The sequence below is a fragment of the Oratosquilla oratoria genome, chromosome 42, assembly GCF_046742065.1.
Source record: "Oratosquilla oratoria isolate Oo_2021 chromosome 42, ASM4674206v1, whole genome shotgun sequence".
Taxonomy (NCBI): Eukaryota; Metazoa; Arthropoda; class Malacostraca; order Stomatopoda; family Squillidae; genus Oratosquilla; species Oratosquilla oratoria.
Window position 1 is genome coordinate 36,001,877 of NC_134818.1, and position 26,206 is coordinate 36,028,082.

General features: G+C 37.3%; 2 protein-coding genes across 8 annotated transcripts in view; one reads left to right on the forward strand and one right to left on the reverse strand.

The window, feature by feature from the left end:
* The window catches only part of LOC143021751 (uncharacterized), a 30,856-nt gene extending 7,940 nt beyond the window's left edge, over positions 1-22,916 (reverse strand). The window contains exon 1 of the mRNA XM_076179455.1: positions 22,608-22,916. The gene's annotated coding sequence lies outside the window, so the exon portion shown is untranslated. The remainder of the gene's footprint in view (positions 1-22,607) is intronic.
* Positions 1-26,206, forward strand: part of LOC143021745 (SID1 transmembrane family member 1-like) — a 407,746-nt gene that overhangs the window by 309,273 nt on the left and 72,267 nt on the right. For all 7 annotated transcript variants that reach the window (XM_076179441.1, XM_076179440.1, XM_076179442.1 and 4 more), the window contains 2 exons: positions 4,207-4,446; positions 5,691-5,944. In XM_076179441.1, the coding sequence (XP_076035556.1) occupies positions 4,207-4,446; positions 5,691-5,944 (494 nt within the window). The remainder of the gene's footprint in view (positions 1-4,206; positions 4,447-5,690; positions 5,945-26,206) is intronic.

Below are 26,206 nucleotides of genomic sequence, written 5' to 3' on the forward strand. Positions count from 1 at the left end.
GTGCCTTTCATGATTCTGTAGATGGTCAGTAGGTCTGCTCTCTCTCTTCTTTGCTCCAGTGTCGGTAGCTCCAGTTTAGCCAATCTCTCCTCATATGATAGGTTTGCAGGTGCCATTTTTGTAGCTGCTCTTTGGATTCTTTCTATTTTCTTTATGTTCTTTTTGGTACTGGGGGACCACAATGTCGCCGCATACTCTAGTCTAGGCCTTATCAATGTAACCAATATTTTTTTTATCATGTCTTCGTCCAGGTAAGCAAAAGCCACTTTTATTGATCTCAGCAAGTTGTAAGTCTCCCCGACAATTTTGTTAATCTGTGTATCATAGGACAAGTCGTTTGTGATAATAACTCCCAAGTCTTTTTCGGATCCTACTTTCTTTACTTCCTTGGTTCCAATTGTATATTTTCTTGATATTCTGTTTTTGCTTTTTCCAAACTCCATTATGCTACACTTCTTAGTATTAAAATCCACTTCCCATTTCTGTCTCCAGTTCCATACCCTATTCAGATCTTCTTGCAGTGCTTCAAAGTCCTTATCAGTTTCTTCTTTCCTTAACAGTTTGGCATCATCAGCAAAGAAGCTCTTGTAACAGTTCACGCCCTCGTCCATATCATTCATATAGATAGCAAACATTATTGGAGCCAGTACAGATCCTTGCGGTACTCCACTGATCACCTCTTTCCAATCTGAATATTTTTCTCTGAGTACTACTCTCATTTTTCTTCCAGTCAGGAAGTCCTCCATCCATTTTAGTTGGTTCCCTCGTATTCCTCCTATGTGTTCCAGTTTTTTTTAGTTTTTTTCTGTGTGGTACTTTGTCAAATGCTGTTTGCAAGTCTAGGAATGCACAATCAGCCCATCCGTTTCTTTCTTGCACTATGTCTATTAGTCTTGAGTAGAAGCATATCAAGTTTGTGGTGCATGATCTACCTTGTCTGAACCCAAATTGTCTTGGGTTTAATATGTTGTTATCTTCCAGGTGTTTTACCCATCTATTCTTATTGATTTTCTCACAAATTTTGGCTATAGTGCTTGTTAGTGATACTGGTCTATAGTTGGTGGGTTCTTCCTTGTTTCCTCCTTTATATAATGGTACAATGTTAGCATTTTTCCAGTCATTAGGTATCTTTCCTTCCTTGAGTGAGCTATTTATTATGATGTGTATTTTGTCCGTTAGCTCTTCTTTACATTCTTTTAGAATCCAATTTGCAATTCCATCCGGGCCATGTGATTTTCTGACGTCCAATTTTGATAGATGTTCTGATATTTCTTTTTGTGATGTAAATTCACTCATGTGGGGAGAATGTTTTTTATTATCTACGTCCCAATTTTGAATTTTCTCTCTGGTGAAGACAGATTTAAAGTGGTTGTTTATGATTTCGGCCATCTCTAATTCTTCTGTGTATTCTATATTTCCTTGGCGTAGTTTCACCAGTTCCTGTTTGGTTTTAAGTTTACCATTTACATACCGGTAGAATAGCTTGGGCTGATCTTTGCATTTATCTATAATATCCTTCTCATGGTCCCTTTTCTCCTCTCTTCTCACATTAACATACTCATTTCTATAGTTTACATAAATTTGCCATTTGCTTTGTTTTTTGTCTTTTCTCCACCTTTTCCAAGCTTTGTCCCTTCTGTCTTTTGCCTCACTGCATCTTTTGTTGAACCAACATTAAATGTACTCTCTCACTTTTGTCTTGGTACATGCCTGTTTACCCCTTCATTGTAATTATCCAACAGTATGTTCCATTTCTCTTCCACTGTTGTCTCTTCCATATAGAATTTTTCCCAGTTTGCATTCTGGAAGAACGTCTTTAGTTTTGCAAAGTCTGTTTTGTTGTACATCAATCATCCTTTCCAATGCTTTTCGCTCCTCTTCATCTCTATTTCTTCCTTTAGTACAGTTTCGATGAGTACATGGTCACTCTTTCCAATTGGTGTCTTGTAGTGAACTTTGTCCACTATTTCAGGTTCCGTTGTAAATATTAAATCTAGTTTTGATGGCTCTTCATTGTTTCTGTATCTTGTGTTTTCACTGACCCACTGGGTCATTGTGTACTCCATGGTCATGTCTAGCAGTACATTGCCCCACACGTCATCTCCTCGTACTGTCATGTTGTCCCAACAAATTTCTTTGCAATTGAAGTCTCCCATAATTACTAGATTACCCTTACCCATTAGTATCTCATTGAGTGATTTCCTTGTATCTTCTAGCATTTTTGTGTGTTCGTTTTCTTTCCAAGCATTCGTTCTTGGGGGCACATAGGTCACCACAAACTTTCTACTTTTCATATTCTTGCCTTCGACTTTTATCATGATCAGTTCAACATTACCTTTGCCCTCTGCAATTTTTGTCACGTTTAGGTCTTTCTTGGCCAAGAACATGATTCCCCCTCCCTGCTTTTTGTCCCTGTTTCTTATCCAGTAATTGTATAGCCCTTGTCCAATATCAATAGATGGTATTTCTCCTCTTAGTTTAGTCTCTACAATTCCCATTATGTCTGGTTTTTCTTCTAACAGATAATCATTGAGTTCGTTCAGACCTGAAATTAATCCGTCAATGTTAGTATAGGCCACTTTTAATTTTCTTCCTTCTCCATTATATTTTCTGTCCTTGGTTTTTTCGTTTTGATGTGCCACTGTTTCAATCTCATGTCGATTACTCTCCAATGGAATTCTTTGCATTCTGTCTCCGTTCTTAACAAGTTTTTTTCCTTTGCTTCTTTTCTTAGTGACTTTTCTTTTTCTAATTCCTCAGTACTCATTTCTCTTTTTATCCATATCTTATTGTATGAAGGAGTGATTGTGCCAACAGCACTGTATGGGGCAGAAACATGGAACATAAGAGAGGAAGAGAGAAGGAGTTTGAATGTGTTTGAGATGAGGTGTCTGAGAAGTATGATGGGGGTTACTAGGCTAGATAGAGTGAGAAATGAGGAGGAGAAGAGGGGTGGAAAGGGAGTTGGGAGATAGGGTTGATGAACGAGTATTAGGATGGTTTGGACACATGGAAAGAATGAGTGAAGAAAGACTAGTAAAAAAGGTATGGAAGGCAGATGTGGAGGGAGTGAAGATGAGGGGACGTCCTAGGATGAGGTGGATGGATGGGGTGAAGGGGGCTTTGGGGAAGAGGGGAATGTCTGTTGAGGAAGGACGGGAGAGGACAGAAGACAGGGGTGAATGGAGAATGGTTGCATATGGATGATATTGTAATGCATGAGGTGGAATGGGCAGGGGATGGGGGGTGAGGTAGTATGTGTGAGCAAAATTTGATGCAGCCCGAAGGGATCTCTCCCTGTCTTCTCCTTTTATGCATGGGGGGACGGAGAGGGGGGTCGCCGATTTAATGAAGCAGCCTTGCTGTGGATGTGCTGTGTCTTGCGACACTGCTTCTGACCCAGGGCAGTGGACAAGGTGCAGGGATGACCTGTCATCCAGGAGGTGCTAAGATAAGAGGGAAGGTGGAAGGGTGTGGAGTGTATTCAGGGATGGAATGGGTGGGAATGATTTTATGCCTTTTCCTTTTTGGCTACCTCCCTTGTAAGGGGGAAAAAGCCTTGTTATATGTATTTATGTATATATTGCAAGTAGTTCCTAAATTATTGTGATTGGATCAACAGTTTATTGTTTATAGTATGGTCATATAATGGGACATACCCATAATTGTTTAACTAAGTAATCAAGCCAAAGGCTCTCTTTCCCCCTTATAAGGGAGGTAGCCAAATGAAGAGGCACATACCCACTCCCACCCATTCCACTCTCATCCACCACCTTTTCCTCCCACTCATCTTATCTCCTTGTAGATAACAGGTCATCCCTGTATCCTGCCCTTTGTCAGAAGCAATGCAGCAAGGCGGCTAATTCACTTAGTCAGTGACCTCACCCCCCTCCATCCCCCTTATGCTGGAAAAGAGAAGATGGTTAGAATCCTTTTGGGCTGTGTCAAAATATCATTCACATGTAACCACTCTATATCACTGCCATCCTCCACTCACCCCTATCCCTTCCTTCATGGGTTCAGAGATTGGTCAAAGGAAGATCAATCTCTTTGAAACCTATCTTGCAAGACTTTCAAATGCAGGTGTCTGTTACTGGTTACACTAGTGTCATTAATTTGAGTTTTGGGTCTTTTAAATTATGGTGAATGATATTGCTATTAAACTTTTTATTTATTAAAACACTGTTTTATTTCCTCTAATTTCAGACATGATGTTTATGTTCCTTATGACGGTGGTCATGGTGGTTGGCGTGTGGGGATTACGGCACACTGATGTAACTCGCCATGTCTATCCAACTGTTGGCATTGTTGCCATTGCCCTGGCCCTGTCTCAGTGTCGGGAGTGGGTCAGGCCCTGGCTTTTTTGGATGCTAATGGACACTTTGCATTTGGGCCTGATGATCTCAACAGGGGTTCAGTTGTCCCTTTTGGACACTTGGTCTTTCTGTAAGTTGTTTTCTGTAAGTTGTTCATTACATATCCATCTGAGGTTTATTCTATTCTTGTCATTGCTAAATAGTTCTATTTAGCTGAAACAATAATAGAAAATTGTCAGAAAGGATAGATCAAAGTGTGTTGACGTGTGTTGGGTATGGGAAGAATAAGTAATGAAAGATCATTTAAAAAGGAAAAAAAGAACAAGAAAGGAGTGGAGAAAGCAGAAGTGGATAGAGTGAACTTGAGAGGAAGACCAAGAATGAGTTGGATGGATGGGATAAAGAGGGTATTCTGTCAAGCAAGGAAGAGAGTGCAATATTTATTTATGAATGGTGAGTGGATGTAAATAAATTATGTGTCTTGATGGGATATTCCTTTTTTCTCTTCCATAACTTTTCTGAAGGGTAGAGGGGATTGGGGTTACCACATAATGAAGTGGTGGAGATAAACCAGTACCAGTTACCTAACCCTGCTGTGGAGATGCTGTGTTTTGCTTTGGTTCCTTTGACCCAAATGGTGGTGGTGGTGGTGGGGGGGGATCACTACTTTATCCACTAAATGCAAAGATGGGAGGGGGTAGTGAATGGGTTTTGGATAGGTATAGGACAAATATATACTTTGACTCAGCCACTTTCTTTTAAGAGGAGAATGGTATTTGGTATGTTTGTAAATAAATAAAACTAAATGAATTAAGAAATATCAATCACTGTTGCTCCAGGTCTCATAGGAGACCCATAGCTCCCAGGTATCCAACAACTTTTTCTGGGTGGACACTTAAGTCTCTCATGGGAGAAATGTGTTGCTGTTTAGGGAACATTACTGTGGGTTATTGTAGAATGAAGTGCATTGTGTCTTCTTGTGGTGGTTGCATTTAGGGCAGCATGTCAAGGTAGGTATGATTGATTAGGGCAGAGAAGTGAGTCTTCTCTGGAAGGGAATTAGATATCAGATTAACTGAGAAATTGGCCCTTTGCAAGAAGAGTGAGTAGGTAGTTTAAGTGCAGTAAACATACATAGGATGTTTGCTGGCTTAGCCTGTCAGAACATCACTACTTGTGTTGAAGGTCAAGGTGACACTGGTTCAAACCCTGCCACAAGTGAGTTAGACCAAGTGCATGGATCACTGAAATTCCATGCTACAAAGTCCCTCCAGATAGGGGGAATTCATGACACCATATAATCATCATCATCATCATCATCAGACATACATTTACAAGATCAAAATTGTTCTTAACAAATCCTTCCTCCATTAGCTCCTCATGTGATGGTTCAGACCTTCCGTGGGTATTTCCCCCTCATGAAGAAGATGAAAGAGAAACTAAGCAGCTTGGACAATGAATCCACATTCAAGGTGCTCCGTGGCATTCGTTTGGGCACTGCAGCTACAGCTAATATTGCCATTGCTATCTATGGACCTATTGCTGAGCCAGATGATGTCTACACATATATCCTTGTGATCTGCTTGACCAACATGGGACTTTATGTACTCAACTACATTGGCACAAAGGTGAGTTTTACTTGGTTATTTTGGCATTGTGGCAGTTACTCCATGTCTGGGTAGCAGGTGGATGGCTTGTTTCAAATGGGATTTGTCTATGAATTGGTGTCTTTGATTTAGCCACCCTGTCTTTTATATATATATATATATATATATATATATATATGTATATATATATATATATATATATATATATATGTATATATATATAAATATATATATATATATATATACATATACATATGTATATATATATATATATATGAGAGAGAATGTGGGTGGGGAAGGGCAAACGAAGATGTGTTAGGAATAGAGTTTATTGCCCTAACGTTGCGACCAACTTGGTCTTCTTCAGAGGACTACAGCATTACAGAAGGATCACAATTCTTATATTCGTAGTGATAGGGAACCCGCCAAGGTATGAGCGTCATGTTTTCCCTTTGGCTAACGATTTAATTATTAGGACACTTGCTGCTTTCGAGAGGCATTTAAATCCGTCTCTGTCGTTGTTGTTCTTGTTGGCGGCGATATGTGCAGCTTCCACAGTTTTTCTCATTTTCTTCTCAAATTCCTCATGCAACGGTTGTCCATCATCTTATTTCGGTGAGTCAGGTCGAGGGTTCAATAAACGCTTGAATGAGCACAAAAACGATCTCAGGGCTCATAGAACATCTAACTCCCTGGTTCGTCACCTGGACAAATGTGGACATCTACCTGATTGGAACAACGCAGAAATTCTACACGAGGGATTTGAGAAGAAAATGAGAAAAACTGTGGAAGCTGCACATATCGCCGCCAACAAGAACAACAACGACAGAGACGGATTTAAATGCCTCTCGAAAGCAGCAAGTGTCCTAATAATTAAATCGTTAGCCAAAGGGAAAACATGACGCTCATACCTTGGCGGGTTCCCTCTCACTACGAATATAAGAATTGTGATCCGTCTGTAATGCTGTAGTCCTCTGAAGAAGACCAAGTTGGTCGCAACGTTAGGGCAATAAACTCTATTCCTAACACATCTTCGTTTGCCCTTCCCCACCCACATTCTCTCTCATTTGTCTGAAATAATCTTAAATATATATATATATATATATATATATATATATATATATATATATATATATATATATATATATATATATATATATATATATATATGGGTATATATATACAGTATATATATAACCATCTGGGTTATTGGTTGCATGTTATTGTGGGGTTAAAAGCTGCTAAGTAGCATGCAGCTGATATTTTAGAGTCTATATGGGGCACCCCTATGGACCAGAGCCATATGTAATTTTGTCTGTGAGAGAGGAAATCTCTGTTCATAGAGAAATGATGATACTTCTTTGTAGTGCGACTGTCCCTCTGTTATGCTGGCCCCCACTCTTGTTACTGTCCCATACCATTTCTCTGAATATTCATTTCCTTTCTTTGGCTAACCCTATGATGGGGGAAAAGAATGGTGCCACCAAGTCTTTCCACTTGAGTCGCATGAGGTGACAAAAATGGGACGGGGATAAGACTAGACATTCTTCTCCTTGTAGTCCCAAAGGGGACATTCCTAATTAAAGTAAAGGCATAAGAGGGTCAAGGAGCTTTTCAACCAGTACCCTATGGTTTGAGTGTTTTAATGTGCATGGATGTGGTACAGTTGAGAGTAAAAGGGAAGATATATGCAGTATGTTTGTGAGAAGAAAGATGTGTTGGCTTTGAGTGAAACTAAGTTGAAAGGGAGGGGTAAATGTGAGTTTGGGAGTGTAGTTGGGAGGATCCCAGGAGTGAAGAGAGGATGAGGGGTAGAAGGGGTAGTTATACTAGTAAGTGAGGAGATAGGTAAGTGTGTAGTGGAGTGGAAGGAGGGTTCTTCAAGGTTAATGTGGATAAAGGTGATACTGTGAAGGGAGATGTGGGTTTTTGTAAGTGCATATGGGCCTGGTAGTGAGAAGAGTTTAGAGGAGTGGGAAATGAACCAATAGACAGAGTGGTTGGGAAATGTGGAGTTCCAAGAAAAAATTGTAGTGGAAAGTTGATGTGTCTAGAAGGAGAGTTGATGATAGCAAATACAGTGTTTAGGAAGAAAGTCAAGCATATGTGTACATGGGAGAGGGTGGTGGATGGAAGGGTGGTAGAGCATTAATGGATTATATAGAGGTAATCAGGAGTATAGTAGGAAGAGTTAAGGATGTTTGTTCTTAAAGGAGAGAGTGGGGGTAATGTCAGATAATTTTTTTATGTAAGTTAAGTTGATAGTGGAGGATAGATGGAGAAAGGAAAAGGACTGAAGGTAGGGAGGTGCTCAAGGGGGTTAACTCTCCTTTCGGTGATTCGCTCGATCGGATTATGCATTTCTGTTCCTCCCAACCTTATTTTTTTATGTAAGACAATGAAAATTTAACACAATGTGCAGGGAAATGGGATGCATCTGTGACAGAAATTTCATTGAAATCCATTAAGAAATTTTTACACAACAGACGATTTACTTGCAATTTTGAGTTATTTTTGAAATAACGTTTATTTTTCCAAAAGTATGAGGAGAATAATGATTTCCTTTGGTGTACGGTTAGTAGACATCCAGATGTACCTAAATTAGTATACTCGTAATTATAAGTGAAAAAGAAAGTCAGCCTTACAGCAAATTATAAAAAACAACAACATAAAATCACAACTTTAAAAAATTGTCAAAAATATATATCAAGTAGGTTAAGAATGAATTTACTAATATTGTTAGATATAAGTATCATGATCATTTTCCAATAAGAATGATCAAAATTGCTTATTTACACACGAAGTTATAGTTACTTTTGTGCGAAAAAACTAGTTTTGAGAAAATAGCATTTTTATGTTTATATATTCACTATTCCATAAAAGTGCCTCCAAAGAGTATCAAATGCACATATCTACTTATATAATCCTTTGACCATTTCTGGGAAGTAAGCAGCAGATGTTCATTACATTTCTTTTGTACTCATGCCAGCTGAGAATCGTGACAATCCTAACCTTCCATATCCTTCACACAATGAATGGTACTCAAGCATTACAATCCCTTTGCTAAGGTGAGTATTCTTGCACTTCTCAGGTTCAGAATGGAGCAAAATACATCGGCAACTATCACATCTGACATATTTAGTTATGGAGTAGTGAATTTATAAACAAGAAATGTATAAAACAGGATAGCACGTGGAGAAATTACGCACGCATATGCTGAACCCTTTTTCGATCGCGCTGAGTGTGGTGACTGCTGCCTAACCTATCGTACAACAATATCAGAGTATAAAATTCTCAAAAACAACAAAAAAAACGACAAAATACAAGGAAAACAAACCATAGCAAAGAAAGGGGCGTGGCTGATGGGCGATCCTTTAAATCTCTGGCCCTTTAAACCAGCCATTACCTGAGAAGGGTGGCGTTATACGTCTGGAAACCAGTCCCGTGGTGTTGAGGGACACCACACCAGTCCACACACGAAGTTTGACAAAATTGAATATTTTTCACCGAAATGAGAGTTAACCCCCTTAAAGTGAACTGCTTAAATGAGAAAGAAAAGGAGAAGTTTAAGAAGAAGCTGAGAGAGGAGTGGGAGGTAGTGAAGGATAGAGTAGAACTAGGAGTGGAGGAGGAATGGGGATGGTTCAAAGAAGTAGTCACAAGGTATGCACACATGATGTGTGGAACAAGGAGGATGGGAGGAAATAGAAGGAAGGGTAGTGAGTGGTGGGATGAGGAAGCAAAGAAGGTTGTGGAAGAGAAGAAGCAAGCTTTCACAGATTGGTTACAAAATAGGATGAGAGAATCACATGAGAGGTACAAAGAAAATAGAAATAAAGCATAAGATAAAGGAGGCAAAGAGGAGAGCAGATTTGAAGTGGGGTAAGAGTATGACAGAAAATTTTGAAAGTAATAAAAAGATGTTTTGGAAGGAAATTAAGGAAGAGGAGGCAAATCAAGTAGAGAAGAGGTAAAAGGTGCAGATGGAGATATGATAATGGAAGAGAAGGCAGTAAGATGGAGATGGGCAGAGTATTTCTGAAGGAGGATAGGAAGGGAAAGGTAGTTGCAGTGGGAAGCGCTAAAAATGACAGTGATGAGTGAAGAAAATAGAGGAGAAATAAGGTGAAGGCAGTTGTTAAAATGATAAGAGCAGGTAAGGCACTGAGGTGGGGTGGATGTCATGCAGAATGTCTAAAAAAGATGAGGTACAGTGGACTGGCTGGTGAGGTTATTTAATGTTTAACCACTTCAGTACGGAACTTAAATCTCGCGGGCAGCAGCCAATGCCAGCCGTACGACGTGTCGTAATAATACTCGCATCATAAAATATAGTCACGGCTTATATCGATCGTTCTCTCTTTCACCCGTGAATTTTGAAAACCACAGAGAATGGGACTCAGAGCAGATCAAGGAGAATGTAAAAACACAGGGGTGACTACAATAAATATAACCAAGACGCCGATATGGCAGCGTCGCGAATCCACTTGCTCCTCATGACACCTACGTGTGCGGCACCGTATGGAAGGGGTTAAGAGAGGGTAGAGTGCTGGAGGACTGGAGGAGTACCTGTATAGTTTCACTTTACAAGGGAAAGGGGACAAGTGTGAGTATAGTAGTTTCAGAGGGATCAGTTTGTTAAGTGTAGTTGGTAAGGCTTATGGGAGGGTTTTGTTTGACAGAATTAGGAGAGGAACAGAGAGTAATTGGTGAGGAACATTGTGGGTTTAGGACAGATAGGGGTTGCATGGATCAGATTTTTGTGGTAAGAAAGATATGTGAGAAAGCTTTATGAAAAGGTAAGGATGTTTTTTGGGTTTTTGTGGATTTGGAAAAGGCTCACGACAGGATAGACAGGAAGGCACTGTGGGAGGTATTGCAGATATATGGGATAGGAAAGCTTTTAAGAGCAGTCAAGAGTTTTTACGAGAATAAAAAATTGAGAAAGTGAGTAGTTTGAGGTAAAGGTGGGATTTCATGAGAGATGTGTTATGTTGCCCTGGCTGTTCAATTTATACATGGATGGGTTGATGTGAGAGGTAAATACAAGGGTAGTGGGTCAGGGATTGGAGATGGTTAAAGAGAATGGAGAAAAGTGGGAGATAAGCCAGTTGTTGTTTGCCGACAATACTGCAATTGTAGCAGGATCAGAGGAGGGATTGAGGAAGTTAGTGACAGAGTTTCAGAAGGTATGCAAAAGAAGGAAGTTAAAGATAAATGTGGGTAAAAGTAAGGTGATGAGATGTATAATGGCAACAGACTGGAAGTGAGTATTAAGGGAGAGAGACTAGAGGAAGTGGATAGTTTTAAATATTTGGGTGCAAATGTGGCAGGAAAGGGAGGAGTGGAAGTGGATGGAGAATGTAGATTGAGAGAAGCGAGTAAATGCTTTGGGGGATTAAAAAGTATAATGAGAAATACATTTGGGAATGGATGCTAAAAGGAGATTATATGAAGGAGTGATTGTGCCAACAGCACTTAATGAGGCAGAAACATGGAACATATGAGAGGAGTTTGAATGTGTTTTGAGATGAGGTGCCTCGGAAGTATGATAGGGGTTATTAGGCTGCATAGAGTGAGAAATGAGGTGAGGAGGAGAACGGGGGTGGAAAAGAGTTAGGAGATAGGGTTGATGAAAGAGTATTGGGATGACACATGCAAAGAATGAGTAAAGAAAGATTAATAAAAGAGGTGTGGAAGGCAGAGATAGAAGGAGTGAACATGAGTGGGTGATCAGTGATGAGATGGATGGATGGGGTTAAAGGGGCATTGGGAAAGAGGGGGAATGTCTGTTGAGGAAGGACGGGAGAGAACAGAAGATAGGGGTGAATGGAGAATGGTGTAGGGGTGATACTGTGATGCATGAGGGGGAGTGGGTGGGGGATGGGGGTTGATGGAGTATATGTGGAAAGTAAGTTGACGCAGCTTGAATGGATTTTTCTTGTCTTCTCCATTTCTGCATGAGGGGATGGAGATACAGGGTTGCTGATTTAATGAAGGGGCCTTGCTATGGATGTATTTACCTAGTTGTATTTTGCGGGAAGGGGAACTACGCTCGTGGTGTCCCGCCTTTGTATCTTGCAGTGTCTAGTTTGCTCTTAAACTCATGAATGGTTTTTACGCACACTTATTTTTTGTCCAGTTTGTTCCAAGTGTCCACCACTCTATGTGGAAAACTGTTTTTCTTCATATCTCTTCTATGACTATCTTTTTTTAAGTTTCTTTCCATGTCCTTTTGTGTTTCTCTTGTCCCAGTTTAACAAGTCCTCTCTATCAAGTATTTCTGTGCCTTTCTTGATTCTGTAGATGGTCAGTAGGTCGCCTCTCTTCTTTGCTCCATAGTCGGTAACTCCAGTTTAGCCAGTCTCTCCTCATATGACAAGTTTGCAAGTGCAGGTGCCATTTTTGTTGCTTCTCTCTGGATTCTTTCTATTTTCTTAATATTCTTTTTGGCACTGGGTGACCACACTGTCGCCACATATCCTAATCTAGGCCTGATCAGTGTAACCAATATTTTTTTTATAATTTCTTCGTACAAATATATAAATGCCACTTTTATTGAGCTTAGGAAGTTATAGGATTCTCCGACAATTTTGTTGATCTGTTTATCATAGGACAAGTCCTTTGAGATGATTACACTCAAATCTTTTTCGGATCTCTCCTTTACCTCTTTAACCCCTTCCATACGGTGACGCCTACATAGGCGTCATGAGGAGCAAGTGGGTACACGAGGATGCCGACGTCGTCGTCTTGATTACATTTATTGTAGTCGTACCTGCGTGACCCCCATACTCTGTAAACTGGCTTCATCATATTTTCTCTGGTTATCAAAATTCACGGGTGAAAGAGAACGAGCGATAGAGCAGTGACTTTATTTTTTATAATGCGAGTATTATGACGCAACGAGGCCAGATCGCACATCTGGCAGCTAATGTTGCCAGACGTGCGATATGGCCTATATTGAAGGGGTTAATTCCAATTTTATATTTTCCTGATATTCTGTTTTTACTTTTTCCAAACTCCATTATGCTACACTTGTTAATATTGAAGTCCACTTCCCATTTCTGACCGCAGGTCCATACCTTATTCAAGTCTTCCTGTAGTGATTCACATTCCTTTTCAGTTTTTACTTTCCGTAACAATTTGGCGTCATCTGCAAAGAAGCTCATGTAACCTTGCACATCATCATCCATGTCATTCACATAAATAGCAAACATTATTGGAGCCAATACAGATCCTTGGAGAACTCCACTGATCACCTCTTTCCAACCTGAATATTTTTCTCTGAGCACCTACTCTCATCTTTCCACCAATCAGGAAGCCTTCCATCCATTTTAGTAAGTTCCCTTGTATCCTTCCTATATGTTTGTTTTTTTTAATAATTTTTTGTGTAATACTTTGTCAAAAGCTTTTCGTAAGTCCAGGAAGGCACAATCAGCCCATCCATTCCTTTCTTGCACTATGTCTATTAATCGTGAGTAAAAACATATTAACCACTTCCATACGGTGACGCCTACGTAGGTGTCATGAGGAGCAAGTGGGTACACGATGATGCTGACGTCGGCATCTTGATTATATTGTAGTCGTACCTACATAACCTCCATTACTCTCTAAACTGGCTTCATCATATTTTCTATGGTTATCAAAATTCACGGGTGAAAGAGAACGAACGATTGAGCACTGACTTTATTTTTTGTAATGCAATTATTATGACGCAACATCGCACGTCGGGCAGCTAATGCTGCCAGACGTGCGATGTGCCCCGGAGTGAAGAGGTTAAGATTGTGGTACTTGATTTTCCTTGTCTGAACCCAAGTTGTCTTGGGTTTATTATATTATTATCTTCCAGGTGTTGTACCCATCTATTCTTGATGATTTTCTCTCAAATTTTGGCTATAGTGCTTGTTAGTGAGACTGGTCTATAGTTAGTTGGTTCTTCCTTGTTTCCTCCTATATATATTGGTACAATGTTAGCATTTTTCCAGTCTTTTGGTATTTTTCTTCTTTAAGTGAGCAACATATTATGTATTTTGTCCATTAGTTCTTCTTTGTATTCTTTTAGAATCCAATTTGCAAGCCATGTGATTTTCTTACATCAAGGTTTGATAGATGTTCCATTATTTCTTTATGTGTTACAGTAAGTCCTCATTATATGGTACATATGCATTCCTGAAAACCTTACCATAACTTGAAATTACCTTAAACCGAACCCATTATAACATGTAATAATAGGATATGCCAGACGTACCTTCTCCCTGCTCTTTCCTCTTCAAAATAACTAGCGGATACTGTATTTGTGAATTTTTCTTACTATAAATAGAATCGAGGGTAGTAATTACCAAATACCGTAACTGTGAATTTACCGGATAAAGAATTACCGTAGAAGGAGGATTCATTGTATTATTATCTCGCTCATGGGGGGAGACTGCCTTTCTTTCCTTTGTCCCAATATTGTGCTTTCTGTCTAGTGAAAATGGACTTGAAGTGATTATTCATGACTTTGGCCATTTCTAATTCTTCTGTGTATTCTATATTCCCTTGGTGTAGTTTCACTATTTCCTGCTTATTTTTATGTTTACCATTCACGTATCGATAGAATAGCTTGGGTTGCTCTTTGTGTTTATCTATAATGTCCTTTTCAAGGTTCCTTTTTCATTCTTTGTACTTATACATACTCATTTCTATAGTTTATACTTGCCATTTTCCAGGTTTTTTATCTTTTCTCCATCTTTTTCTAGCTCTGTCCCTTCTATCTTTTGCCTCACTGCATCTTTTGTTGAACCAGCATTAATGTACACTCTCTAGCTTCTGTCTTGATACATGCCTATTCACCCCTTTATTATAATTATCCATCAAGATATCCCATTTCTCCCCCACTTTTGTCCTTTCCATGTAATTTTTTTCCCAATTTGCATTCAGGAGGAATTTCTTTAGTTTTGCAAAGTCTGTTTTGCTGTACATCAGTCTTCCTTTCCTATGCTTTTCATTTCTCTTCATGTACTTTCTTCCTTTAGTTCAGTCTCAATGAGTATATGATCACTCTCTCCAGTTGGTGTCTTGTATTGGATTTTATCCACAATTTCAGGTTCTGTTGTAAATATTAAATCTAGTCTTGACAGCTCCTCATTATTTCTCTATCTGATGTCTTCACTGAGTCATTGTATATTCCATGGCTATGTCCAGTAATACATTACCCCACAAGTCTTCTCTGCCTTTCACTGTCATGTCCTCCCGACAAATTTCTCTGCAGTTAAAGTCCCCCATAATTACCAGGTTACCTCCACCCATTAGTATCTCATTTAATGAATGCCTTGTATCTTATAGCATTTTTGTATGCTCATTCTCTTTCTAAGCATCCATTTATGGGAGCACATAAGTCACCACAAACTTTCTACTTTTCATGTCCTTGTCTTTGACTTTTATCATGATCACTTCTACATTGCAAAAAGTCTTCCATCCAATTAAGCAGTTTGCCCTGTATTCCTCCTTCGGTTTCTAATTTCTTAAGCAACTTCTTATGTGGTACTTTGTCAAAAGCTTTTTTTAGGTCTAGAAATGCACAATCAGCCCATCCATCTCTTTCTTGTATTACATCTATTAGCCTTGAATAGAAACATATTAAATTGATGACACATGATCGTCCTTGTCTGAATCCAAATTGCCTTGGATTTAGCACATTGTTTTTTCTAAATATTTTACCCATCTACTTTTGACAATTCTTTCACAAATTTTTGCTATTGTACTTGTTAGAGAGACTGGTCTATAGTTGTTAGGGTCTTCTTTATTTCCCACTTTATATATAGGTACTATATTTGCTTTTTTCCAATCTTCTGGAACTTTTCCTTCTTTCAAGGAACTGTTTATTATGCTATGTATTTTGTCTGCCAGTTCATTCCTGCATTCTTTCAGTATCCAGTTTGCTATTTCATCTGGTCCATGCGATTTTCTGACATCAAGATTACTCAAGCATTTCAATATTTCATTGTTTGTTACTTCTATTTCTTTCATAGGGGTGACTTTCTCTTTCCATTCGATCTCTTCAGGTTGTATGTTCTCCCTTGTAAACACTGATTTAAAATGTTTGTTCATAATTTCCGCCATTTCAATTTCCTCAGTGTATTCAACGCCTCCTTGTCTTAATTTCTCCAAATCTTGTTTGTTTTTCAGTTTGTTGTTTACAAATCTGTAGAATAGTTTTGGTTAATCCTTACATTTTTCTATGACATCTTTTTCATATTTTCTCTTTTGCTCTGCACGTTTGTACATATTCATTTCTATAACAAGTATATATTTTCCATTTTTCAGGCCTTTTGTATTTTTCCATCTGGTCCAAGCTTTGTCTCTTTTGTCTTTTAACTCCCTACAACTTTTGTTGTACCAGCATTTTACATATTCTTTTTCTTGTTTTTGTCTTGGGACATACTTTTCCACTCCTTTTTTATAAATTTTTGTCAAAATATTCCATATTCCACTGTTGTTTCTTCTTTGTATATTCCTTCCCAGTTTTCTTTTTGAAAGAATTCTCTTATTTTATCAAAGTTTGTTTTTTCATACATCATTCTTCCTTTTCTATATTGTTCATTTCTTTTCATGTATTTTTTCTCATTTAGTTCCAGTTCAATCAATATGTGGTCACTTTTACTTATTGGTACCTGGTATTCTATCTTTTCCACTAATTCAGGTTCTGATGTGATTATTAGGTCTAGTCTCGATTGCTCTTCTTCATTTCTATATCTAGTGTTCTCTTGGATCCATTGTGTCATTGTGTGGTGAGTAATCATCTCAAGTAGAACATTTCCCCATGAGTCTTCTCCACCCTTTACGGTCATCTCTTCCCAGCAGACTTCTTTGCAATTAAAGTCACCCATCATAACTATTCTTCCTCCATCTTCCATTATCTTGTTTAGTGATGTTCTTGTGTCTTCTAACATACTTTTATGTTCACTCTCTTCCCACGAGGCTGTTTTTGGGGGCACGTAGTTTATTACAAACTTTCTGCTCTTCTTGTCTTCTATTTCTATCATAATCATCTCTACTCTGTTCTTTCCATATGTGACACACCTCACGTTTATATCCTTCTTAATCAGGAACATAACTCCACCCCCTTGTTTTATCTCTCTGTTTCTAATCCAATAATTATATGCATTGTGTCCTATGCTGTTGGGTGGAAGTGGACCTTTTAATTTTGTCTCAACAATTCCCATTATGTCCGGATCTTTTTCCTTCAGATACTCGTTCAGTTCATTTAGTCCTATTATTAATCCATCTATATTTGTGTAGGATACTCTTAACTTTCTGTTATTTCCATTGTATTCTTTGTTTCTTTTTTGTTTCTATTGTGGTCCATTTCTTCAATTTCATATTCACTACTCTCCAGTAGAATTCTTGTTTTTCAGACTCTGTTCTGTTCTCGTTTTTTTCTTTAGCTTCTTTCATTTTCATTTTTTCTTCCTCTCTTTCCTCTTTATTCATTTCTCTTTTTATCCATACCTTTTTATATTGTTCACTCTCTGCTAACTTCCCTGTTTTTGCTAAGATATTCTCTGCTGTTGTTTGTGATCTAAATTTAATCTTAATTGGTCTGGTCTTATCTGTACTATACTTTCCGAGCCTAAACTTCTCTTCAATTTGTTTAATTATTTCAGGTTCATCTTGAACTAATTCTAGTAATCTACTTTTTCATTTTCCTCCTTGATTCTTGTGGTTCTATCTGGGTTATGTTTCTCTTCCATTCCTAATATGATTATACATTTCTTTTTATCTGCTAAGTCTCTTACAATATTCTCCTTCTGTCTCATCACTTTGATAACTGAGTCTTCAGTTTTCTCTTTCATTTGCTGTTTAATTATATCAATAAATGCAACTTTACTGTTTTCCTGTATCTTCCTCCACCCCTGTGCCTCTTTTGCTATTGTTTCTTTATTGTCTTTATTGTTCCTTTTTAATTCTTCATTCTCCTCTTTTACGTCTCTTAACTGTCTTTTTAGTTCTTCTATTTCATCAGTTAAGTTTTTGTTCCACTTCTCTAGTTCTTCCAATCTGTCAACCCTTTCAGCAATTTTTTACATTTTACTGAACCTAACCTCCCAATGTTCGGTCATTTGTTCTAGCTTTTCCTCCAGTTTTGCCAGTCGGGGGAGGTTGGCATCCGCCGCCCCCTCATTAAATCCTTGGAAATTATTATCCTCACCTTCTATTCAACTGCTTTTATCTATGTTTCTAATCTTTACATTTTTGTTAGTCCCATCATCAAAATCCAAATCATTGGTTCGGTGTTTGTTTACAAGCTGTCTGGCCTCTTGGACCAAGTTCTCCCCTTCCTCATTTCCTTCCATTTCCCTCAGTAATCCCTCCCCTTCTCCCTTTTCCTCACTTTCCCACTACACCACGAGCAATCCCCCCCCTGTAAATACAATAGGTACTTCCTTTCCGTTGAGATGCACGAGAATTTCACTCTTCAGAACGTCAATCCTCTCCGTCCATCTAACGTACGTGTGTGTATTTTACCTAGTTGTATTTACCTAGTTGTATTTTACGGGAAGGGGAGCTATGTTCGTGGGGTCCCGTCTTCATATCTCATTTTATCTAAACTATTTTTAAATTCATATATTGTTTTTGCACACACCACTTTCTCATCTAACTTGTTCCAACTGTCTATTACTCTGTGAGGAAACCTGTTCTTTTTCAGGTCTCTCCAATAGCTGTCTTTTTTTATTTTCTTTCCGTGTCCTCTTGTTTTCTATCATCCCATTTTATCAGATTCTCTCTATCAGTAATTTCTATGCCTTTCAGGATTCTGTAAATAGCTATCAAATCTCCTCTCTCTTCTTTGCTCTAGTGTCTGTAGCTCAAGTTTTGCTAGTCTCTCTTCATATGATAGTTTTGAGAGTGTTGGTGCCAATTTTGTAATTGCTCTTTGTATTCTTTCAAGTTTTTTTATACATTTTTTTGTACTTGGTGACCATATCGTTGCTGCATATTCCAGTCTTGGTCTTATCAGGGTGATTAGAATTTTCTTCACCATTTCTTCATCCAGGTATGTAAATGCAACTTTGATTGTTCTTATTAAATTATAAGTTTCTCCAAAAATCTTATTTATATGTTTCTCAGGTGACATATTATTCACAACAATGACTCCCAGGTCCTTCTCATTCTCTACTTTTTTTGTTCCTTCTCCCAATTTATATGATCCTGTTATTCTGTTTTTGCTTTTTCCAAATTTCATTATACTACACTTTTTTGTATTGAACTCCATCTCCCACTTCCTACTCCATTCCCATACTTTATTTTGATCACTCTGTAGTGACTCACAATCTTCTTCTGTGTTCACTTATTTCAATAGTTTTGCATCATCTGCAAAAAAGCTCATATAGCTTTCAATTCCTTCATCCATATCATTAATATATATAGGAAACATTATTGGGGACAGAACTGTTCCTTGCGGAACACCGCTTATTACTTCATCCCATTTTGAGTGTTTGTCTCTTATCACTACTCTCATTTTCCTTTCTTGCAAAAAGTCTTCCATCCAATTAACCAGTTTGCCTTGTATTCCTCCTTCAGTTTCTAATTTCTTAAGCAACTTCTTATGTGGTACTTTGTCAAAAGCTTTTTTTAAGTCTAGAAATGCACAATCAGCCCATCCATCTCTTTCTTGTATTATATCTATTAGCCTTGAATAGAAACATATTAAATTAGTGACGCATGATTGTCCTTGTCTGAATCCAAATTGCCTTGGATTTAGCACATTGTTTTTTCTAAATATTTTACCCATCTACTTTTGACAATTCTTTCACAAATTTTTGCTATTGTATTTGTTAGAGAGACTGGTCTATAGTTGGTAGGGTCTTCTTTATTTCCCAGTTTATATACAGGTACTATATTTGCTTTTTTCCAATCTTCTGGGACTTTTCCTTCTTTCAAGGAACTGTTTATTATGCTATGTATTTTGTCTGCCAGTTCATTCCTGCATTCTTTCAGTATCCAGTTTGCTATTTCATCTGGTCCATGCGATTTTCTGACATCAAGATTACTCAAGCGTTTCAATATTTCGTTCTTTGTTACTTCTATTTCTTTCATGGGAGGGACTTTCTCTTTCCATTCGACCTCTTCAGGTTGTATGTTCTCCCTTGTAAACACTGATTTAAAATGTTTGTTCATAATTTCCGCCATTTCAATTTCCTCAGTGTATTCAACTCCTCCTTGTCTTAATTTCTCCAAATCTTGTTTGTTTTTCAGTTTGTTGTTTACAAATCTGTAGAATAGTTTTGGTTGATCTTAACATTTTTCTAGGACATCTTTTTCATATTTTCTCTTTTGCTCTGCACATTTGTACATATTCATTTCTATAACAAGTATATATTTTCCATTTTTCAGGCCTTTTGTATTTTTCCATCTGGTCCAAGCTTTGTCTCTTTTGTCTTTTAACTCCCTACAACTTTTATTGTACCATATTCTTTTTCTTGTTTTTGTCTTGGGACATACTTTTCCACTCCTTTTGTATAAATTTTTGTCAAAATATTCCATTTCTCTTCCACTGTTGTTTTTTCTTTGTATGTTTCTTCCCAGTTTTCTTTTTGAAAGAATTCTCTTATATAATCAAAGTTTGTTTTTTCATACATCATTCTTCCTTTTCTGTATTGTTCATTTCTTTTCATGTATTTTTCTTCATTTAGTTCCAGTTCAATCAATATGTGGTCACTTTTACTTATTGGTGTTTTATATTCAATCTTATCCACTATTCTAGGTTCAGATGTGATTATTAGGTCTAGTCTCGATGGTTCTTCCTCATTTCTATACCTAGTGTTCTCCCGTATCCACTGTGTCATTGTATTGTCAGTAATCATCTCAAGTAGAGCGTTTCCCCATGAGCCGTCTCCACCCTTTACTGTCATCTCTTCCCAGCAGATTTCTTTGCAATTAAAGTCGCCCATCATAACTGTTCTTCCTCCATCTTCCATGATCTTATTTAATGTTATCTTTGTGTCCTCTAACATACTTTTATGTTCACTCTCTTCCCACGAGGCTGTTTTCGGAGGCACATAATTTATCACAAATTTCTTCTCTTCTTATTTCTTTCTTCCACTTCGATCATAATCATCTCTACTGTATTCTTTCCATATGTGACACACCTCACGTTTATATCCTTCTTAATCAGGAACATAACTCCACCCCCTTGCTTTGTCTCTCTATTTCTAATCCAATAATTATATGCATCATTTCCTACACTGTTGGGTGGTAGTGGACCTTTTAATTTTGTTTCTACAATTCCCATTATGTCTGGTTCTTTTTCCTTCAAATAATCATTCAGCTCATTCAATCCTGTTATTAATCCATCTATATTTGTGTAAGACACTCTTAAATTTCTGCCACTTCCATTGTGTTCTCTGATTCCCTTTTGTTTTTCTCTGTCAAATTTCCTTATTTTCATATTCACTACTCTCCAATAGAATCTCTCTTTTTCTGACTCTGTTCTGTTCTCGTTTTTTTCCTTAGCTTCAAGTCTTTTCTCTTTTTCTTCCTCTCTTTCCTCTTTATTCATTTCCCATTTTATCCATACCTTTTTATATTGTTCAGTTGTTGCTAGTTTCCCTGTTTTGGATAAGATATTCTCTGCCGTTGTTTGTGACCTGAATTTAATCTTAATTGGTTTGGTCTTATCTGTACTATACTTTCCGAGTCTGAACTTCTCTTCGATTTGTTTCATTATTTCTGGTTCATCTTCCTGAACTAATTGTAGTAAACTGCTTACTTTTTCATTTTCCTCTTTGATTCTTGAGGTTCTATCTGGGTTATGTTTCTCTTCCATTCCTAATATAATTATACATTTCATTTTGTCTGCTAAGTCTCTTATAATATTCACCTTCTGTCTCATCACTTTGATAACTGAGTCTTCAGTTTGCTCTTTCATTTGCTGTTTAATTATATCAGTAAATGCAACTTTACTGTTTTCTTGGATTGTCTTCCAACCCTTAGCTTCTTTAGCTATGGCCTCTTTGTTTTCTTTATTATTCCTCTTTAATTCTTCATTCTCCTCTTCTACATTTCTTAACTGTCTTTTTAGTTCTTCTAGTTCCTTAATTAAGTTTCTGTTTGCCTTCTCTAGTGCTTCCAATCTTTCAACCCTTTCAGCCATTTTTGACATTCTAACGAACCTACTCTCCCAATGTTCAGTCATTTGTTCAAGTTTTTCTTCGAGTCTTGCCAGTCGGGGGAGGTTGGTATCCTCCCCCCCCCTCCTTAAATCCTTGGAAATTATTATCCTCACCTTCTATTGTGCTACTCATATCTATGTTTCTAATCTTTACATTTTTGTTAGACCCTTCATCATCACTAAACTGGTCCGGCCGTCTTTTTTTACATGGCGTCTGCCTGCCTGGACCAAATCCTCTCCTTCCTCATTTCCTTCCATTTCCCTCAGTAATCCCTCCCCTTCTTTTTCCTCACTTTCCCACTACACCACGAGCAATCCCCCCCCCCTGTGAATACAATAGGTATTTCCTTTGCTTTGGGATCCACGACAATTTCATTTTTTCTTCAGAATGTCCTCTACGATGTCCATCCGATGAAGTGTGTGTGTGTGTGTGTATTTACCTAGTTGTATTTAACGGGAAGGGGAGCTATGCTCGTGGTGTCCCGTCTTTATATCTCACTTTATCTAAACTATTTTTAACCCCTTCCATACGGTGCCGCACACGTAGGCGTCATGGGGAGCGAGTGTATTCGCGAGGCTGCCATATCGGCGTCTTGATTATATTTATTGTAGTCGCCCCTCCATAATGACATTCTTTCTAATTCTTTTGTAATCGCATTTTCTATGGTTATCAAAATTCACGGGTGAAGAGAGAACGATCGATATAAGCGGTGACTATATTTTATGATGCGAGTATTATTATGACACGTCGTACGGCTGGCATTGGCTGCTGCCACCGAGATCCAAGTCCATGACGCCTACGTGTGCGGCACCGTATGGAAGGGGTTAAATTCATGTATTGTTTTTTGCACACACTACTTTCTCATCTAACTTGTTCCAAATGTTTATTACTCTGTGAGGAAAGCTATTCTTTTACGGATCTCTTCTATAGCTGTCTTTCTTGATTTTCTTTCTGTGTCCTTTTTTTATTTCCTTCATCCCATTTTATTAGATCCTCTCTATCAATAATTTCTATGCCTCTCATGATTCTGTAAATAGTTATCAAATCTCCTCTCTTCTTTGCTCTAGTGTCTGTAGCTCAAGTTTTGCTTCTCTCTCTTCATATGATAGTTTTGAGAGTGTTGGTGCCAATTTTGTAATTGCTCTTTGTGTTCTTTCAAGTTTTTTAATACATTTTTTTGTACTTGGTGACCACATCGTTGCTGCATATTCCAATCATGGTCTTATCAAAGTGATTAATATTTTCTTCACCATTTCTTCATCCATGTATGTAAATGCCACTTTGATTGTTCTTATTAAATTATAAGTTTCTCCAAAAATCTTGTTTATATGTTTCTCAGGAGACCCTTCTATTCTTTTTTTTTTTGCTTTTTCCAAATTCCATTATACTACACTTTTTGGTATTGAACTCCATCTCCCACTTCCTACTCCATTCCCATACTTTATTGAGATCAATCTGTAGTGACTCACAATCATCTTCCGTGTTCACTTTTTTTAACAGTTTTGCGTCATCTGCAAAGAAGCTCATATAACTTTCAATTTCTTTATCCATATCATTAATATATATAGCAAACATTATTGGGGCCAAAACTGTTCCTTGGGGAACACTGCTTATTACTTCATCCCAGTTAGAGTGTCTCTTATCACTACTCTCATTTTTCTTTCTTGCAAAAAGTCTTCCATCCATTTAAGCAGTTTGTCCTGTATTCCTCCTTCGGTTTCTAATTTCTTAAGCAATTTCTTATGTGGTACTTTGTCAAAAGCTTTTTTTAGGTCTAGAAATGCACAATCAGCCCATCCATCTCTTTCTTGTATTATATCTATTAGCCTTGAATAGAAACATATTAAATTGGTGACGCATGATCGTCCTTGTCTGAATCCAAATTGCCTTGGACTTGGCACATTGTTTTTTTCTAAATATTTTACCCATCTACTTTTGACAATTCTTTCATAAATTTTTGCTATTGTACTTGTTAGAGAGACTGGTCTATAGTTGGTAGGGACTTCTTTATTTCCCCCTTTATATATAGGTACTATATTTGCTTTTTTCCAATCTTCTGGAACTTTTCCTTCTTTCAAGGAACTGTTTATTATGCTATGTATTTTGTCTGCCAGTTCATTCCTGCATTCTTTCAAAATCCAGTTTGCTATTTCATCTGGTCTATACAATTTTCTGACATCAAGATTACTCAAGTGTTTCATTATTTCATTGTTTGTTACTTCTATTTCTTTCATAGGGGTGACTTTCTCTTTCCATTCGACCTCTTCAGGTTATATGTTCTCCCTTGTAAACACTGATTTAAAATGTTTGTTCATAATTTCTGTCATTTCTATTTCCTCTGTGTATTCAACTCCTCCTTGTCTTAATTTCTCCAAATCTTGTTTGTTTTTCAGTTTGTTTACAAATCTGTAGAATAGTTTTGGTTGATCTTAAATTTTTTCTATGACATCCTTTTCATATTTTCTCTTTTCCTCTCTGCACGTTTGTACATATTCATTTCTATAACAAGTATATATTTTCCATTTTTCAGGTATTTTGTCTTCCATTTGGTTCAAGCTTTGTCTCTTTTGTCTTTTAACTCCCTACAACTTTTGTTGTACCAGCATTTTACATATTCTTTTTCTTGTTTTTGTCTTGGGACATACTTTTCCACTCCTTTTTTTTTTTTTTTTTTTTTTTTATAAATTTTTGTCAAAATATTCCATTTCTCTTCCACTGTTGTTTCTTTGTATATTCCTTCCCAGTTTTCTTTTTGAAAGAATTCTCTTATTTTATCAAAGTTTGTTTTTTCATGCATCATTCTTCCTTTTCTATATTGTTCATTTCTTTTCATGTATATTTCCTCATTTAGTTCTAGTTCAATCAATATATGTTCACTTTTACTTATTGGTGTTTTATATTCAATCTTTTCCACTATTCTAGGTTCAGATGTGATTATTAGGTTTAGTCTCGATGGTTCTCTATTTCTATACCTAGTGTTCTCCTGTATCCACTGTGTCATTGTATGGTCAATAATCATCTCGAGTAGAACATTTCCCCATGAGCCGTCTCCACCCTTTACTGTCATCTCTTCCCAGCAGACTTCTTTGCAATTAAAGTCACCCATCATAACTATTCTTCCTCCGTCTTCCATTATCTTAATTAATGTTATCTATGTGTCTTCTAACATACTTTTATGTTCACTCTCTTCCCACGAGGCTGTTTTGGAGGCACATAATTTATCACGAACTTTCTTCTCTTCTTATTTCTGTCTTCCACTTCGATCATAATCATCTCTACTGTATTCTTTCCATATGTGACACACCTCACATTTATATCCTTCTTAGGAACATAACTCCACCCCCTTGCTTTGTCTCTCTATTTCTAATCCAATAATTATATGCATCATTTCCTACACTTTTAGTTTTCTGCCACTTTCATTGTATTCTCTGTTTCCCTTATTTTCATATTCACTACTCTCCAATAGAATTTCTCTTTTTCTGACTCTGTTCTGTTCTCGTGTTTTTCCTTAGCTTCACATCTTTTCTTTTTTTTCCTCTCTTTCCTCTTTATTTCTCTTTTTTCCATACCTTTTTATATTGTTCACTTGTTGCTAGTTTCCCTGTTTTTGCTATGATATTCTCTGCCGTCATTTGTGACCTGAATTAATCTTAATTGGTCTGGACTTGTGTACTATACTTTCCGAGTCTAAACATCTCTTCAATTTGTTTCATGATTTTATGTTCATCTTCCTGAACTAATTCTAGTAAACTGCTTACCTTTTCTTTTTCCTCAGTGATTCTTGTGGTTCTATCTGGGTTGTGTTTCTCTTCCATTCCTAATATAATTATACATTTCTTTTTATCTGCTAAGTCCCTACTATATTCTCCTTCTGTCTCATCACTTTAATAACTGAGTCTTCAGTTTGTTCTTTCATTATGTCAGTAAATGCAACTCTACTGTTTTCTTGGATCTTTTTCCAACCCTGTGCTTCCTTTGCTATGGCCTCCTTTTTGTCTTTATTATTCCTCTTTAATTCCTCATTCTCCTCTTTTACTTCTTTTAACTGCCTTTTTAAATTTTCTATATCTTTAGTTAAGTTTTTGTTCACCTTCTTAAGTTCTTCCAGTTTTTCAACTCTTTGTGCAAT